This window comes from Lynx rufus, unplaced genomic scaffold, assembly GCF_022079265.1.
Source record: "Lynx rufus isolate CCGP_SWC_20201006 ecotype Redwood Valley unplaced genomic scaffold, mLynRuf1.p SCAF_5, whole genome shotgun sequence".
Lineage (NCBI taxonomy): Eukaryota > Metazoa > Chordata > Mammalia > Carnivora > Felidae > Lynx > Lynx rufus.
The window spans coordinates 64,963,832-64,980,152 of record NW_025814867.1 but is presented as its reverse complement, the minus strand read 5'-3'; the positions used below and the strand labels follow the sequence as shown (position 1 = coordinate 64,980,152).

At 43.9% G+C, this 16,321-nt stretch overlaps 1 protein-coding gene across 2 annotated transcripts in view; it reads right to left on the bottom strand.

Annotated features, from left to right (window-relative positions):
* The window catches only part of FNDC3B (fibronectin type III domain containing 3B), a 361,487-nt gene that overhangs the window by 50,776 nt on the left and 294,390 nt on the right, over positions 1 to 16,321 (bottom strand). For both annotated transcript variants that reach the window (XM_047099654.1, XM_047099655.1), the window contains exons 12-19: positions 14,579 to 14,703; positions 12,929 to 13,103; positions 11,007 to 11,093; positions 9,482 to 9,620; positions 6,768 to 6,839; positions 4,517 to 4,635; positions 2,714 to 2,819; positions 1,644 to 1,816 (exon numbers count right to left, since the gene is read on the bottom strand). In XM_047099654.1, coding sequence (XP_046955610.1) covers positions 1,644 to 1,816; positions 2,714 to 2,819; positions 4,517 to 4,635; positions 6,768 to 6,839; positions 9,482 to 9,620; positions 11,007 to 11,093; positions 12,929 to 13,103; positions 14,579 to 14,703 — 996 coding nt within the window. The remainder of the gene's footprint in view (positions 1 to 1,643; positions 1,817 to 2,713; positions 2,820 to 4,516; positions 4,636 to 6,767; positions 6,840 to 9,481; positions 9,621 to 11,006; positions 11,094 to 12,928; positions 13,104 to 14,578; positions 14,704 to 16,321) is intronic.

Here is a 16,321-nt window from a genome sequence, read left to right as displayed (position 1 = left end):
AGATGTACACTGCAGCTTAATTTTTAGCACACAAAAATCGACTCGAAATTGGTTATCCAATTCTGTGAGCCGTCAGCACAGAGCCAGATGTGGGGCTTAAACTCATGAATCACGAGACTGTGACCTGAGCCAAAATCAGATGCTTAACCGACTGAGCCACCCAGGCGCCCCTGGGTAACTTTCAATGTAACAGGAATAAATTAAGGCTGATGATAATATTTTTAGATGATAAGTTAGATGATAAATTAGATAAATTAGATGATAAAAAATTTCTTCTTTGACAGAAAGTAAAACTCAGAGCATCAGAGTGGCAGATTTATCTTTGTTATGGCAGAGATGCCCTGCACAGCTGACAGGGAAAAGAGCAAAAACACCAGTAAAACATTTTCTGCAGCATCTGTGGTCATCACCTGCCACTGCTTTTTAATTATGTAAGCTCAGGTGCATCAGCTTTCTTATCTTCTCATCAAAACATTGTTATTGGTTAGATCCACTCTGGTTGTCGTCATCCTCTTCTTCTTTTTTTTTTTTTTTTTAATTTAGATAGTCGTACTGTGTCTGAATTTCTTTCCTAGCTGGGAATTAGAAGGAATCCAGCTCCTGCTAAAGGTTTGAGATGCTACTTCAGACCAAGTGTTTTCACAGTGTGGCCAACAGGAAATAGACTGGAGACCCACGCATGTTCCTCTGCCAGGCTTGCACAGGGCTACCGAGAACGAGAGAAAATCACCAACTTCATGCTGCTCTCAGTTGCGCTTTCTTATTTTTAAAAATCCCATCAATTAATTATATCTACTTATTTACATGGAACCCATCTGTACAAATCACGAGTATACCTGGAAGTGGGGAGGGGTACAGCAGCAGCCTGCACCAGAAAGACAGTTTCTGGTTACCTTGTTCTCATCATGAATCCCACCCCCCCAAACCCACATTACTCTGCGATTTAAAATAGGGGTGTAATCTAGGGGCTCAGTCAGTTGAGTGTCTGACTTCAGCTCAGGTCATCATCTTGTGGTTTACAGGCTCGAGCCCCACATCGGGCTCTGTGCTGGCAGCTTGGAGCCTGGAGCCTGCTTCGTGGGTTCTGTTTCCCTTTCTGACCCTCCCCTGATCGTGGTCTGTGTCTCTCTCTCTCTCGCTCTCAAAAATAAATAAAACATTGAAAATAAAATAAATACGATATGGGTATAATCTAGACACAGACTTCCAATCTATGATGGGCTGAGAAGAGTTCTCCGGTCTTCATTTGAAACAAAACAAAAACCAGAAGCTGGCCTCCCTGGACTCTACCCCACTCCAGTTCTAAAAACTGACCTGAGATATTGCTGCGTATAGAAGGGCAAGGCTTCTATAGCTGGGTTAAGAAGGAAATTGTTTTGAAAACAACCCAAAATAGCTAAAGGGTGATGTTCTTTCTTGGTAACCTTGAACTCTTTCTTAACAGAATGATTTGAAGACAGAAATTTCTAATGCTGGGTCAATATGAAGTCACAACAATGTATCAATTCAGAAATGAGATTCACATACCCTTCTTTAATGGTTACCAAGGCTGGATAGATACTGCTGAGGAATTTCAGGGGGGGGAGGATACGGAAGTGTCAGCACCTTGGTATTCTGGTTATGGTGCACAAGCCTGTACTCACCCCTCCGTCATTCAGAGCCCTCACCCGGAAACGATACACAGTTCCGGGGAGCAGGTTGCCCACGGTGCACTCGAGCTCTGGCCCATGGTACACCTCCGAAGCCACATCCTCGGGTTCCGTCATCTCCACACTGTACTCCGAGACCTCACAGCCACTTTCTGAGGCAGGAACGTCTGGGAATGGAGAACGCTTTTCATCTTAGAACATTTTTGTGCTTCCAGTTGAGCAGCTCACACCTGGTTTCCCACAAGGTTTGTAACACATGGCGGCTGGTCCTCAGTATCTCTCCTACAAAAAGGAACCCTCCCTTCCCCCCAAAAGAAAAGCGATACGGAGGAAAAAGTTTCTGAAGGATGTTATCCGTACTTTCCAAACTACATCTAAGTACATTCAATTACTTCAACAAAATAATTTGGAAACAACAGAACCCCTTGGCAAATGTCTACACTGTAAGACAAGGAAGAAACAGAGGGAGAAAATCTTCTCTCTAACTTAAAACCAAAGGCCACGTTAAATCAAGATAAATGACCCAAGGTTGGCACAATATTTTATGACGTTGCAGACACGAGTAGTGGCAAAAAAACAGTCTGATGGAGTTCTGCAGGTTTGTATTTGCGAGTTTACATGCTGCAAACTGCTGTCACAACAGGAAATGCTTGTATAGCTCGAATCCATACTGCAAAGTGCCAGGGCCCACATGTGACAAAAGACGAGGAGAATCAGAGGTTACCTTACGAACCTCGCTTTAATCTCTACATTGCACGCAACTTTGCTTTTGTGAATAGAGTTGAAAAACTCCTGGGAAAGACTGGCCGCTGTGCAAGATTTTCTAGGCAAGTGTCCTCCGAAGGACAGAGAATGCCCAGTGAGCGTAGCTCCCTCAGGATGGGCGACGGCGTGCCGCAGAACACAAACCCAAGCCAGCACACATCAGACAGACAGCGGACATTTTCAACAGGAAGGACTACGGTCGTTAGCAGACTGCCAACTTAATCACAAAGCATGAAATCTCCAATTCCATCTCCAGTTGTCCCAACCGTCAATGTCAACGTGAAGATTTGTTCACTCACCCCACTCTAAGTGGACTTCTTTGTGCTTTGGTCTACCCAAAACCCTCGGTGGTCGACACTGACCTGGTGCAATGCTTAGTGTGCGAGCAGGGAGACTTTCAGAGCACTGCAGGAGAAACACCGGAGAGAACCATCTCTTAGTTACTGTGAATTCACCAGACTTCTACATCCCAGGCAGATCCTACCCTGTAACTGAACATGCTGCCCAAAGGGGATCACACGGTGAATGTGCACACTTGATTTCTGTGCAGAAGGGTCTCCTCCCGTGTGCGTGTCAGGCGTGAACATACACTGCATGTGGCACTGGTAAAAATGCTCATTTATGAAGTCAGATTCGTAGCCACGGGTTGTGTATTCTAAGCACACAACTGCTTTCCTTTAAGCCAAAATTAGAGAGATCTGTCGTGAGGACAGAAGAGAACACAAAACAACAGCTGGATGACATTTTTAAATGGTGCTATAAATGGTGAAACCATCCACATACGGGGGCAGAAGAGCAAATAAATTCAGTATTAATCAACTGAGTCTGACATTAACCGGCAGGTTCTTTTAATGCTAAAATAAGCGGGCCTCCTTTTAGGAGCTGATTGTGCAAGGCTGGGGATGTGGAAGTCGACTGTCTGCAAGAGGAGAAAACAAGGTGCAACTCTGCAGCTTGGCCAGACTCCTCCCTTTTCCCCAAGAAGAAGTGCTGCAGGGGAGAGGTACCCTAGACACCTCACACAGGAGGTGCCTGCTGACCCTCTGGGGCCTGGATGTGGGGACAGCCCACCCAGGGAAGCACTACAGAGAGCTCTGGCGCTGGACGGTGGTCTAACTGGACCTTCTTTTCACAGTCTGTCTATGTGGGTAGCCTAAACATCACGGCACTGCTATCCTTGCGGGAAAAAGAAAAACACAGGACACCAGTGGAGGTGTGCTGACTGCTGACTGCAAAGCCAGGCACCCTAACGGCAAGTCTTCTTGAGAAACATAAACCCAGCACAGGGCTATAAGCTACCGTCTCTCACTATTAATGGTTTCAAACCATGATGTGAAACATCCCTACGATGAAAATGGCTTTTTACCATCTTGCCTTTCATTCATTTCTGAATGCGCGTTACAGCCAGTTAGTATCTGATTTCTAGTGCACTCCCTGTGTATTTCTGAGGTTATTTTAAGCCTATGAGAACCCTGTGTGGTCGAAACCAAGGCTCCTGACATGTTAGCCGATCTCAGGTCAAGTAAAGAGCAGAGAGCAAGGGATATGCTGCTGCCTACAGGTGTGTAAGTTGGGCACTGCACAACTGCAATGGTGTTACTCAGCTCAGTCGTCATAGATTTGTGTGGTTTTTCCAGCAGATGGCAGTAAAGCACCTTGGGGAAGGCGCATCCCCTGTTCTCACAAAACTGCCAGGTTTGGTAACAGCAGAGCTGTGCAGGAGGTCACGTCTTTTTGGCCCTGAATTCTATCCTTTTCTAGTACTGCAATAACTCAGGTTCTTCTTATGTAGCGAGACGAATTCCGGACAACACTCAATTTTCAACCGTCACCTGGGATCATGCCAAAGTCTTCCGAGAAATAACTAAGTGACAAACGCGCCTTGACAATTCCACAGTTTAGGTGAGAATCACCCGGGCCTATCTTTCATGTCCTCCGAAAACGCAACTGGAAAAAACTCTTGTTTTCATTTCCTGATGTGACCCCGTGGCAGGCTGTGCTGTGACGATGCATTCTAAGAGAGTAATTGTCTCGTGATGTTACAGAGTGGCTGTCTGAACCCGACCCAAGAGGTTTTCCTTTCACGCCACGGCAAAACCGACCTGACTGTGTCCACCAGTACTGATGCAGCACGCTCGGAGTTTGTACAAAGTGCCCGGTTTCAAGTGGGTGAAAGTGTATTCTGTAGCCGATCCGCTGTATGCCACCTCCCACTGGCTCGCTGTAAAACAAGACTCGCGTGTGAGTTTGTGCCTCCTGCAAACGTGGAACAGTAGCAGCCATTCCTGAGGGTAACAAGCTCTAAGCGGTTTCCATGAAAACCAGCATCTCCTATTTTCTTTTTTTTTCTTTTTTTAAATAGCCAAGGGCCCTCTCTCCCTTCCCTTCCCAAAGTTAAATATTTAAAATGACACGGAGTCATTTTTCATACTTAGTACTGCAGGCTAGACTACTTAATACCACCATTATTATATTTGCTGACTATGAGGTTCGGATGCTGGAAACCACAGAAACCCGTCGTTGGCACGGGGCGGGGGGGGGGGGCGGAAACGGAGACAGAGCATGGGGTCAAGCGAGCTGTGGGATGGTTGTGGTGAGAGAAGGCCTTGGGGGCCGGCTGGGTAGGGGAAGGCTGCCCAGCCAGGAGGCTCCTGGTCAGTCTGGGACATGCTCAAGAGTCCCTCCTGCTCTCACGTGCTGGAGGGCACGGGGGGGGTGAAATCTCCCCATCACGTACAGAGTCCTTTGGGGAAAGGCCTGCCGTCTTCACAGAGCTCACGTAAGAGACAAAAAGGGCTGGGAGGGTGACGAATTAAAGATGGAGCACTCAGGTGACCTAGTTATCTGGCCACTTCCCGGGACTAAAGAAAGTAAGCAGGGCTGCTGAAGGCTGCAGCGGTCTGACTGCCCGGTAAGGCTGACGCCACCAGGGACAAAGCATCGGGGGCCGCTTCCCCCCGCTGCCCGCCCGCCTCACAAATCTGGGCTGCTGCAGGCTTCCCTCCTCTGTGTCGCTCTCCTTACAGAGCCACACGTCTGGGGGACTATTTCACCAAGGCCTTCTCTCCATGAAGTTGTTTCCAAGAAAACATTTTTCCCCATTACCCAAGACACTTTACTAAAGTAAGTTTCCCTCGGCCACTTATTAGGACAGATTTACAATGAAGTCACAGGCACCAGGGCCATGGGGGCTGTGGGTGGGCACTAAAAAGTGTTATTAGGACATCGCTGGCTAGAAACCTGGGAAGAGGCACATGGGAACAGGGATGACTGACAAGATTCAATTAATCACCCACTTTATGTGCTGGGAAAGCTGTTAACTTTCAGTAGAGAACGGCATCTAGTTTGATTTGATATCATCAGTGGTCAAGAGAGTCACGAAAATGGAAAACATGCTTTCACAAGGAGCCACGGCAGACACCTGACTTCTGTCTTCGGTAGGTTTTTTTAACGTAAAAAACTAAATCAAATTTTTAGCCCAGAAGAGGACTTTATGATGAGAACAGCTGTGCCCACCTCAAAGCATTCTTACGTTCTTAGTCCAAAATAGAAGCGGACGGGCTCGAAAACCAGAGCTCCAGGTGGTCACCGCAAGTAGAGGGCAAAAGAGCAGCCCACGCCTGCCCAGCTTGTTCGCAAAAGTCACCGTTATGAATGGTTACGGGGATTATCAGAATGGCGAGATAGGTCGTTTTAAAAGTTCTGAAGGCTATTTTTTTTTTCTATTAAAGCCTAATGAGTTTTATTAGAAAAAAAAGATCGAGTATTTTTAAAGGCACTTCTTAAGGAATCTGATCTTTAACACTGTACTACTTTAATCCACATAGTGCACAAGTGATGACAGTCTGACTCAGACGTCACAAAGATGGAAAGACATTTGCTAAACTTGTCAGGAAAGTGGGACTGTGACACTGTCACTCTCTCCCGATAATACGATGTTTTGTTTGCCATCGCTGTACGTGGGAACTTGTCGATTACCAAACTGGCCTGCTCTCTCCACCTTATCCTTCCTGCTGATTGCTTCTGACACTCCCTCTGCTCGTAAGAATTTTCAGCGAAAGTGTGCCAAGACAGGGGATGAAAATTTAATTATTCGATTAATTAGGACCTCTGGCTTAAAGAAAGGACGCGGAACATTTAAAAACATGGTAAAAATGTACATTTCAAGCATACCCTGATCCCTGATGCTATGTGTAAAAGAGAAAACTGTAAATATGTGATTACGGTCTATTTGTTGTAATGGCACTACCGTTAGAATTGACGGCTTCCCGCTATTACCATACAGATGTTTTAGGACGTTAGAAAGTAGAGGTTGGTACTGGATTTGAGGAAAACAATTTCCTAAAACTTCACCTTCAGAATTTCCATCAGTAATCTCCAGCAAGTACTTGAGTATTTCTGAACCACCATTATCCTTGGGAGGATCTGGAGAGTAAGCAAATGCCTTATTAGTTATGAAAGGGCATAGATTTTTATTAACAAATATCATTAGAAGACAGAAAACATGTCACATTATACTCCTTAATTCTGAATTTAAGCAAAAGGTATAATAATTACTGTATTACTCTTGAAAAACAAAAGAAACAAACAAAACCACCAAGAAGCCCTGAGCGCTATCAGATTATTCGAAGTTCTTAGGTCTAGAAACGTCAGTTATTTAGCAAAATACGAGCAAAACTCAAACTATGAATTAATTTTTCTAAGAGTTAAGTTAATAAATCGACTTTGAGAATTCTGAAGCCTGCTCTTTAACATTCAATTTTTATATAAGATGAAATATGTAACTCTTTTATTATTTATTTTATTCTTTACCTCACTTAGATTACCAGTGACCGGATTCTTTTGAGATGGAGAGGGAAGGAAAGAGAAGTGCAAAATTTACTGATAAAATAAACAAGACATCAACACGTAACAAATATGTTCCATCACGGTTTGCCACTAAGCCTACTGTATATCCCAAGGGAATCTGATATGCAACCGAATTTGTGAGTCGAGAACGCACCAGACAGGTGGTCTGAGGAAGGGGTGCTGGCTTATTACCAGAGCCCTGTGGACTGTGGGTATTTACTCCACTGCTGACTCCGTCCGTGAGAGTTTTCTTTTCTGAGCAGCAAAATACCTTGCGTTGTAATTTTGTAAGAATATGCAGAAGTTCCCTCTACCATCAGTTCTGCCAAGTCTCTATTTCAGATACAGACTTAGGAACCTCATGGCCCTTCTTTCGCTTGGTATTTCCATGAATGTATACACATTTCAGTAAGAGAGATTTAAAACAGTAATTACAAAGTTAAATATTATAGCATATAGCTAATGAAAGTAAACATTTACTTTCTAGGATTTTGTGAGGAAAAAGCTTCACAATCCGGCAAGAAAAGCACACCTAGATTTTTACAGTTTCTCTTAATCACGTCCATCTTCCAAGGAAATAGATATCCTAATAATTCTGCCTCAAAATTATTAGGTAACTTGAAACAGTTTTATGTCTCAATGGTTGACCTCCAATAACAGTTTAATAACGTTTTGTGTTGGGGCGCTTGGGTGGCTCAGTCAGTTAAGTGTCTGGCTCCTGATCTCGGCTCAGGTCACGATCTCATGGTATATGATTTCCTGCCCCACGTGGGGCTCTGTGCTGACAATGCGGAGCCTGCTTAGGATTCTCCCTCTCCTTCTCTCTCTCTCTGCTCCTCCCTCATTCTTGCTCTCTCTCAAAATAAATAAACTTAAAAAAAAATGCTCTGTGGGTTTTTTTTTTTTTAAGACTTTATTTTTATGTAATCTCTATATCCAACACAGGGTTTGAATTTACAACCCTGAGATCAAGAGTCACATGCTCTACCGACCAAGCCAGCCAGGAGCCTCTTTAATAATATTTTAAATTCCCTTTATATGACCTGGCTGCCAGGTAAAATCTTATTTTAAGTCTCTTTTTTGGGGTGCCTGGGTGGCTTAGTCGGTTAAGCTTCCGACTTCGGCTCAGGTCATGATCTCACAGTTTCTGAGTTTGGGCCCCGCATCGGGCTCTGTGCTGACAGCTCAGAGCCTGGAGCCTGTTTCAGATTCTGTCTCCCTCTCGATCTCTGCCCCTCCCCCACTCGCACTCTGTCTCTCTCAAAAATAAATAAACATTAAAAAAAAATTAAAAAATAAAAAAATTAAATCCTTTTCTTTTTCCTTTTTCTGTCTTTCAGGAATCTAATACTATTATGACACATTAGTGACAATTCTACACATCCCAGCAGTTTTACATATAATTGCAAATCTTTATCAACATTCTAAAGGCATTCACTTGATTGAAATAATCCGAGCTGCAGAGGTGAGCCAGAATATCCTTCCACCAGATACCCTCAAACACCATTTAATGAACTTCAACAGGAAAAATTCCTGAAGTGGGGTGCGCCCCTGGATGGCTCAGTTGGTTGAGCATCTCACTTCGGCTCAGGTCACGATCTCATAGTTCTTGAGTTCGACCTCCATGTTGGGCTTTGGGACAGCCCGGAGCCTGCTTCAGATTCTCTTGCCTCCCTCTGACTCTGCCCCTCCCTCACTCATGGGTGCTCTCTCTCTTTCAAAAATAAATAAACATTTAAAAAAAGAAAAAAGAAAAATTCCTGAAGTTCAAAACTTCTGGTTACATACAAACAACAAAAACGAAAGTTTTCCTAGTTCTTAACTTGAACATTCTGTATGTCAAAATTTACTTAAGATGACATACCTAAAGTTTGAAATTTATTCTCAATACTAATTTTATAAATCCATTTTTCACATTAAATATCACTACCATTGTTAAGGGCAAGTTACTGAAGAATGAATACATATTCAGAGATTACTACATTCAAATCAGTAATAAAAGTGTAGGAGGCAAAACAATACGGGAACAATCGTAAAGTAAAATGCTCGTAAAATGGACAATTCCAGTGGAATTCTCTGGATGTTTCTCATACATATATTCCAAATCTGTAAAATCCCCACAAATAATACCTCTTATTTCTTATTTTGGTTTGTCACCACTGAGATCAGTTTTTAAAAATCTATCAAAAACAAGCAACAGCAATGGTAGCGAAACATACCCCATTTGACACTAAAGCCATGAGATGTAACTGGTCCTTTGATGAGGGGTCTTGTGGGGGGTCCGGGCCTGTCAGGACTCGTCGTACACACCAGCACTTCACTTGGACAACTCTTCCCTTCCACATTAGAAGCAGTCAGCTATAACACCACGGAAAAAATATGAACATGCTTTAGATGTCATGTATTGAAGAAATGGCAACGTTTTACCAAGGCAAGATCAAGGCATCTGTAAATTCACACAGACAGACATTTCTCCTCTCTCTCAATCTCAAACAACTGATTTACAAGTTATTTCCTTTATGGGGTGCTTATTTTCTGTACAGTTAGCTATTGACAATTACAAATAAAACACTAAGGTGGGTCGTAGCTAAAGACATTTTTACCCTTTCAAGAAGACATAGAACCAGTATGTTACCACCTAGTTCTTATCGTTTTGTGGGAAGAAATTGGGGGAGGGGAAAGCAGGTAAAAATAACCTTACTTATTTAAGAGTAGGGCAATGCCACCTTGTGGAGAAATGCTAGCAGTATACCTACCTATGTTCTCATGGCACCAAATAGCAAGCGTTTGTTAAATATCAGAAACTGTCATTTTCCTCAAATAGTCACACACTTCACTTGGTGATCTAACAACTGTTTACTGAATGACTACTACATGCCAAGCTACATCATTTGGCCTCCAAATCAGAGAAGGAAGGGTAGAATCAAAAGATAAATCTCTCTCCAAACCGCACACAGTCCTATCAGAAAACCCAGTGCTGTGCATGGATTAATAAAGGGTGCCATGGCAAAGGATGCTATTTACTGCTTTTTCTCTCTCTCTATATTCTAAATGTTTATTTTGGAGAGAGAGAGAGACAGAGCAAGAGGAGGGGCAGAGAGAGAGGAAGACACAGAATCCGGAGCAGGCTCCAGGCTCTGAGCTGTCAGCACAGAGCCTGACTCGGGACAAGAACTTGTGAACCGCGAGATCATGACCTGAGCCTAAATCGGATGCACTACCAGCTGAGCCACTCAGGTATATCCCTGCTTTTTTTCCTCTCTTATCAGTTGCAAAGCTTTGTTTCTCGTTACAACACAAAGTCCTATGGTCATATTAACAGTGGTTGTTAACCACCAAAGCAAAGCCTAAGTAGGGAGGGAGTGGGTAATGGAAGACAAAAGGAAAGAAATGGGCAGGAGAGCAAAGGAAGAGGGAGAGTGAAAGAGAAATCTAATAAAAAGGAGAAACATCGAAAAGTGGGGGAGAGATAGGTGCACTGAGCATTCAGTTTGGGTGCTCCTGGGTGAGGGCATCTGGCCACGCTGTAATGCAATTTGTTACAGCACACGACAGTAGCTTTCTCTCTCAAAACTAGGGTTTAAAATTAAAGTATGGTGTGCATTTTGTGTCACTTTAAAAATGCAAAGTGCAGGGAACTTCAAAATTTTCTTAACGGACAGAGTCCGTTTGAAATGGTAAATGGGTGAAACATGCAACTGCTTCTTTTTTCAAGCAGTTCAGGTACCAAAACGATTGACTCACCCTGAATTTATACTGTGTGCTTCTTTTGAGATTTTTCACAGTACAGGTTAAATCCTCTCCAGTGTATTTTGGGTGGAAAAGGTTATCCTGCAAAAACAAAGCCAGAAAGAGACATCAGTATCATGAAATCTGGGCATTAAATACTTTTGTGTATGGGATCTTTCTTTTGCCTCTTCCCATCACCACCGGCTGCCAGAGGTCTGTCTGGCGGCTACGGCAGAAAGGGGAGTCGGAGTCCATGGTGCTGTGTACCGTGCTCCAGCTTCAAGTAAAAAAATAATCTTGTCTCATTGTAGGTTCTGCTGGGTCTGTAGAACTTTCTTGTGAGGCTAATAGAAACATGAATGAGAACAATGCTCTCTCTTTGAGAGGATGTAAATTTGCTTTGGAATGGATGCCACCATATGCTTTCCTTACAGAGGAAAGGTTCCTCAATAAGTATTTTCAATAAAGAATTAAGCCACCAAGTAGTACTATGTGAGAAAGCAGCGTACATTTTTAAAATACGTATTTAACGTTATTATCAAAAAAGCCTCTTCTTTTGCAGTCTTCGCTGTCCAGCTGCAATGTGCTATGTGATACACAGAGGCTGAGGTTTCTGACCACACAGTGTCCTCTTCTGGCCAAGGAAGAAAGGACACCTGGGATGGGAAAGGCATGATCCTTTTAAGAGGATAAATATCCCACTAAAAGCTGAATGTACTGAATTCATTCAACTGTATTCTCAATCATCCGTCCATCCACTCAATCATTAAATATCACCGAGCACCTTCTACGCATCAGGCTTCCTTCCACATACTAGGGGTTCAGCACTGTCCAAGAACAAAGCCTTGCCCACAAGAAACTTACATGCCAGGTACACAAAGTGATTAAAAAATGAAACGGATCTAACTATGAAGCATTTTATGCGGTATTAGGTGCTGTGGCCCAAAATATCAAGTTGGGTCAAAAGACCGAGGGGCGGATCTAGTGAGGTGCTACTCTATAGCTGTGCAGGTTAACTAAAGCAGCCACATGGGGTCTTTAAATTTAAACTAAATACAGTTGAAAATTCAGTTCCTTGGCCCCACAGCCATATTTCAAGAGCTCAATCATCATGTGTGACTAGGCACTACCTTTATCGGATAGCACAAACCACAGAACATTTCCATCACTGTGGAAAGTTCTACTGGATAGTACTGTTATACAAGGCGGCCAGGGGAGGGCTCTCCGCAGAAGACGTGTGAGAGAAGAGATCCTCAGGGAAATGAGGGAAGAGTCAAAGATAAGTGGAAGGGCCTTCTAGCTACAAGGCATAGAAACTGCAAAGGCCCTGAGGCTAGGGCTTGCTCTCGTGTTCAAACACACAAGGGCAGAAACAAGGACATTAAAGAAAAATCCTATAGCAAAGAACCTTATAGGCATTGTAAGGGCTCTGAGGTGAAGGCCCAGAGATAGGAAGGGTTCTAGGCAGAGCATCGACAGGATCTACTCTATTCAACAGATCACTCAGGCTTTGTGTGGAAAACAGACTATAGCAGAGAAGGAGGAGGGTAGGGAAAATACTTAGAGACCACTGCAATTATTCAGGGATGAGACAATGGTGGCTTGCGAAAGGATAGTAGCCTTAGATACTAAGAAATGGCCAGATTTCTGGTTGATTTTTGAAGCAAGATTGAAAAGGATTTGCCGACTCATTATACGGATGGGTTCAAGGACAACTCCGAATTTTCTGGCTTCCCTGAACAAAAGGACAGGAATGTCACTGAGACAGGGATGACTGTGGCAAGGACAGGTTGCTGCCGGTGATGGTAGTGGTAGGTATTGAGACTTTGGTTTTGAACCAAACGTAATTTGAACATAATTTGATGGTGTCCTGTTATGTTAACGACAACGTGACTTACACAAAACACACGCAAGGGTACAAAATCTACAAAGCTTACGTTTTCATCCTCCTGGATTTCCAAGGTGTAGGTGACCACTTCCTCAGGTGAACAACCTTCTGGTTTATTCCACTGCAACGTGACCCATGTGACTCCAGCTCGAACAAGTCTTGGTGCAGAGGGCATCTGAGGGATGTTTCCTAACGTGTAACATACCACCTCTTGGCTATAACCACTACAGAGAGATAAACCCAGTAAGATGCACATTTAGGAACATGTGAGGAGTCTTGGCATTTAAAAAAAAAAATTTTTTTTAAGTTTATTATTTTTGAGAGAAAGAGAGACAGAGTGCTAGCAGGGGAGGGGCAGAGAGAGAGGGAGACACAGAATCCGAAGCAGGCTGCAGGCTCTGAGCCGTCAGCACAGAGCCCGACGCGGGGCTCGAACTCAGGAGCTGTGAGATCATGACCTGAGCCAAAGTCGGACGCTCAACCGACTGAGCCACCCAGGTGCCCCAGGAGTCTTGGCATTTTAAAAGAGGAAGGATGAGCCTACCTACTGCCCAACTTGCTTGGGTTGGAAAGGCCGGGGCATGACAGATTCAGCAAACAAAGGAAGGCAAGTATCCTTTATGTGATATCCCCTACCCCAACTCTCGGTCTGCCTGATTCCCCACTTCACTCTGCTACTAAAAAAAGCACACCACATCACAGGACAATATATTTAAGAATTGATTTCCCCCTGAAAGCACCCAGCAGAAAGCACAACACTGTGCAGTGTTACTAAGCTATGACCCACAGCTACCAAGGAACCTTCAAATCAGTGTGAGCAGAGATAATTGTCTGCTGATGAAATAAATGTTTTACAAATACAGACGGGGCTATTTTTTGAAAGTTTGTGGGTGCTTCCGATTCACTTACAAACTCTTGAAGCCTTTATCATTATGACTTTTTCAACTAGTAGACTCTAAAAATGCAACAGCTATCATGGGTGGGGACAGAGGGCTGTAAAACCTTGTGATGTTCTTGAGGCTGGAAAAAAGCTTGGTGACCAATGATGTGCTGAACCTTTAAGATTTTCAATGAGCAGTGATGAAAGACGAAGGATTTTTCCCTTAATCAAGAGTTACCCAGGAAGTGCAATTGAAATATGGCCTTTTCAAAGCGTCTTTAATCCACAGACGCGCCACTGGACACCTGCTCTTGCCTTTGTTCCGCAGCCTGGAGGCAAGCTGTGGTGCCCTGGCCGGTCCAGGTTTTCTTCAATCCTGTGAGTATCTGCCAGGGCTTGACGACAATGGCTGGCCCAGCACCCCTTCCTCTCTATCAGGCAACCTCAGATACAACTGGAAAAGGCAGCTGAACAAGTAGCTTGCTAAAGTGATGAAAGGAAACAGCGCGTGTTCTGAAAAAAAACAACGCCTTAAGAGGTATTTCTTTCAAAACCTAAACTGCTGCCTTCATCTTGGCTCTCAGAGACCCCTAGTGGGGCCTTGGCATTACAGCGTGTGAGACCACACAGAGGCCACACAGCAGCACTCCTCACCTCTGGGGAAGCCTTCTACCCTCTCGTTCGATTCCCTCTAGGAAAATCTCAAATCGGTCCAGTGTGGAGGCGGTGGATGTCTTCATGCCTTCCAGCAACATGAGAGGAAGACACAGAATCACCACACGGTACGTTTAACGGCATGAAGGCGAGGGAACATCCTACCTGGTGCCAATGTCATTCCGAGCAGCCAGCCTGAACGTGTACCCCATGGCCGGACAAAGCTTTGTCAACTTGCAGTGCTTCTGACTTCCAAAGAAGCACTGTCTGAAACCGCTGTTTCTTTTTCCCTAAAAGAAAACAGTACAACAACGTACACGATTAAAAACAAAGCATACAGTAGGAAAATGAGGAAGGCATTTTGAACAATTGTTTCATTTCCTGGTTTGGATGAACAAAACCAGCAGAAGGAAAGCTTCTAGGGGTGTGTTCCTTCGTACATAAAGCACATGACAATGAAATGTCATCCTTAACATGAAACACTACAGAAGAGGCTGTAACTGAGACAAGTAACACATTGTACTTATGGTCCTTCTAAAGTGGCTTTGGTTAACAAAATAAAAAAGGTTCTCTCAGGTACGAGGCAATGCACCATTTCTTCCGTCTTTCCTTCCTTCCTTCCTTCCTTCCTTCCTTCCTTCCTTCCTTCCTTCCTTCTTTTTAACATTTATTCATTTTTGAGAGACAGAGACAGAGTGTGGGTGGGGGAGGAGCAGAGAGAGAGGGAGACACAGCATCCGAAGCAGGCTCCAGGCTCCGAGCTGTCAGCATAGTGCCCGACGCAGGGCTCGAACCCACAAACTTTAAGACATGACCTGAGCCAAAGTTGGACACTTAACTGACTGAGACACCCAGGGACCCCAACGCACCTTTTCTAAGATCTTCCTCACTTGGGTTGGTCAAAGTGCCCAATCTGACCAACCAAGAGCAAGTCTGCCCTCACTGCGGGGATCGACAGTTCTGGAGACGCATAGCACCTAAGATCTGTCTAGGCAGCTTGGTGTGGCTAGAAAAGCCCTCCCCAGTCCTCTCCTTTCCCACTTTGCCCCCCGACTCTTGAACACTTGCATTCCTGCAATGGTGAGCTATTTCTCACTGATCCCTAAATATGGGTCACATGCCTTTGAATCTTGCCCATATCTGCTTCCCTTGTAACAGTGCTTTGGACAATCAAGAGAGCTCAATCGCTGCTTGCAGAGTTGAACGTCCGGTAGGCATGTGGAACAATGGCTGAATTCACTTCTACGTGTTATCGTTACTCTTAAGTTTCTTATGAGGCTGGAAATATATATTTAATGCCTTTGTAGTCTTCCATGATGCTTCAAATTCTTTGAAGTAAAACGAAAACACTCCAGTAGGTTGTCTTAATAGACTTAAAAGAAAAAAACTTAACTGCCCTGACCCATGCTCAGGCATGGAATCCTCATATCAGCCATATAGTAGAACAAATATTTCATACCCATAATCCACAGCATTTTATCTATGTTCACACAAAGAAAACCTTTTACATGCTAACACTGAATGGATCTTAGCATTCTAATCAGACGGTTGGGCCCAGGGCCCTCAGAAATGTTTGAAGTTCTCGATTTATTTTATAAAGAAAGATGAAAGCACATTTTCCTCCTAAGCAAATTTAAGCATTTCCTTCCTCGAAGCGGGCCTCCAAATGCTTACCACTGAAACACATTCCAGGTGAAGTTTAATTAAAAATAAAATAAACATACAACTAGCCTGAAGTGTCACGAGGGTGAACAGATTAAAAAACAACCCTGGCACGTTCATCCTCAGACTTAATTCCCCAGCCTCCCCTCCCCGAGCAAGGTGATGCCCTTTCCAGGAAGGGAGTGGAAGTCCTATTAATCTTTAAGATTCAAAGTTCATATTATCAAGGTTTCAAAGTACATTCAG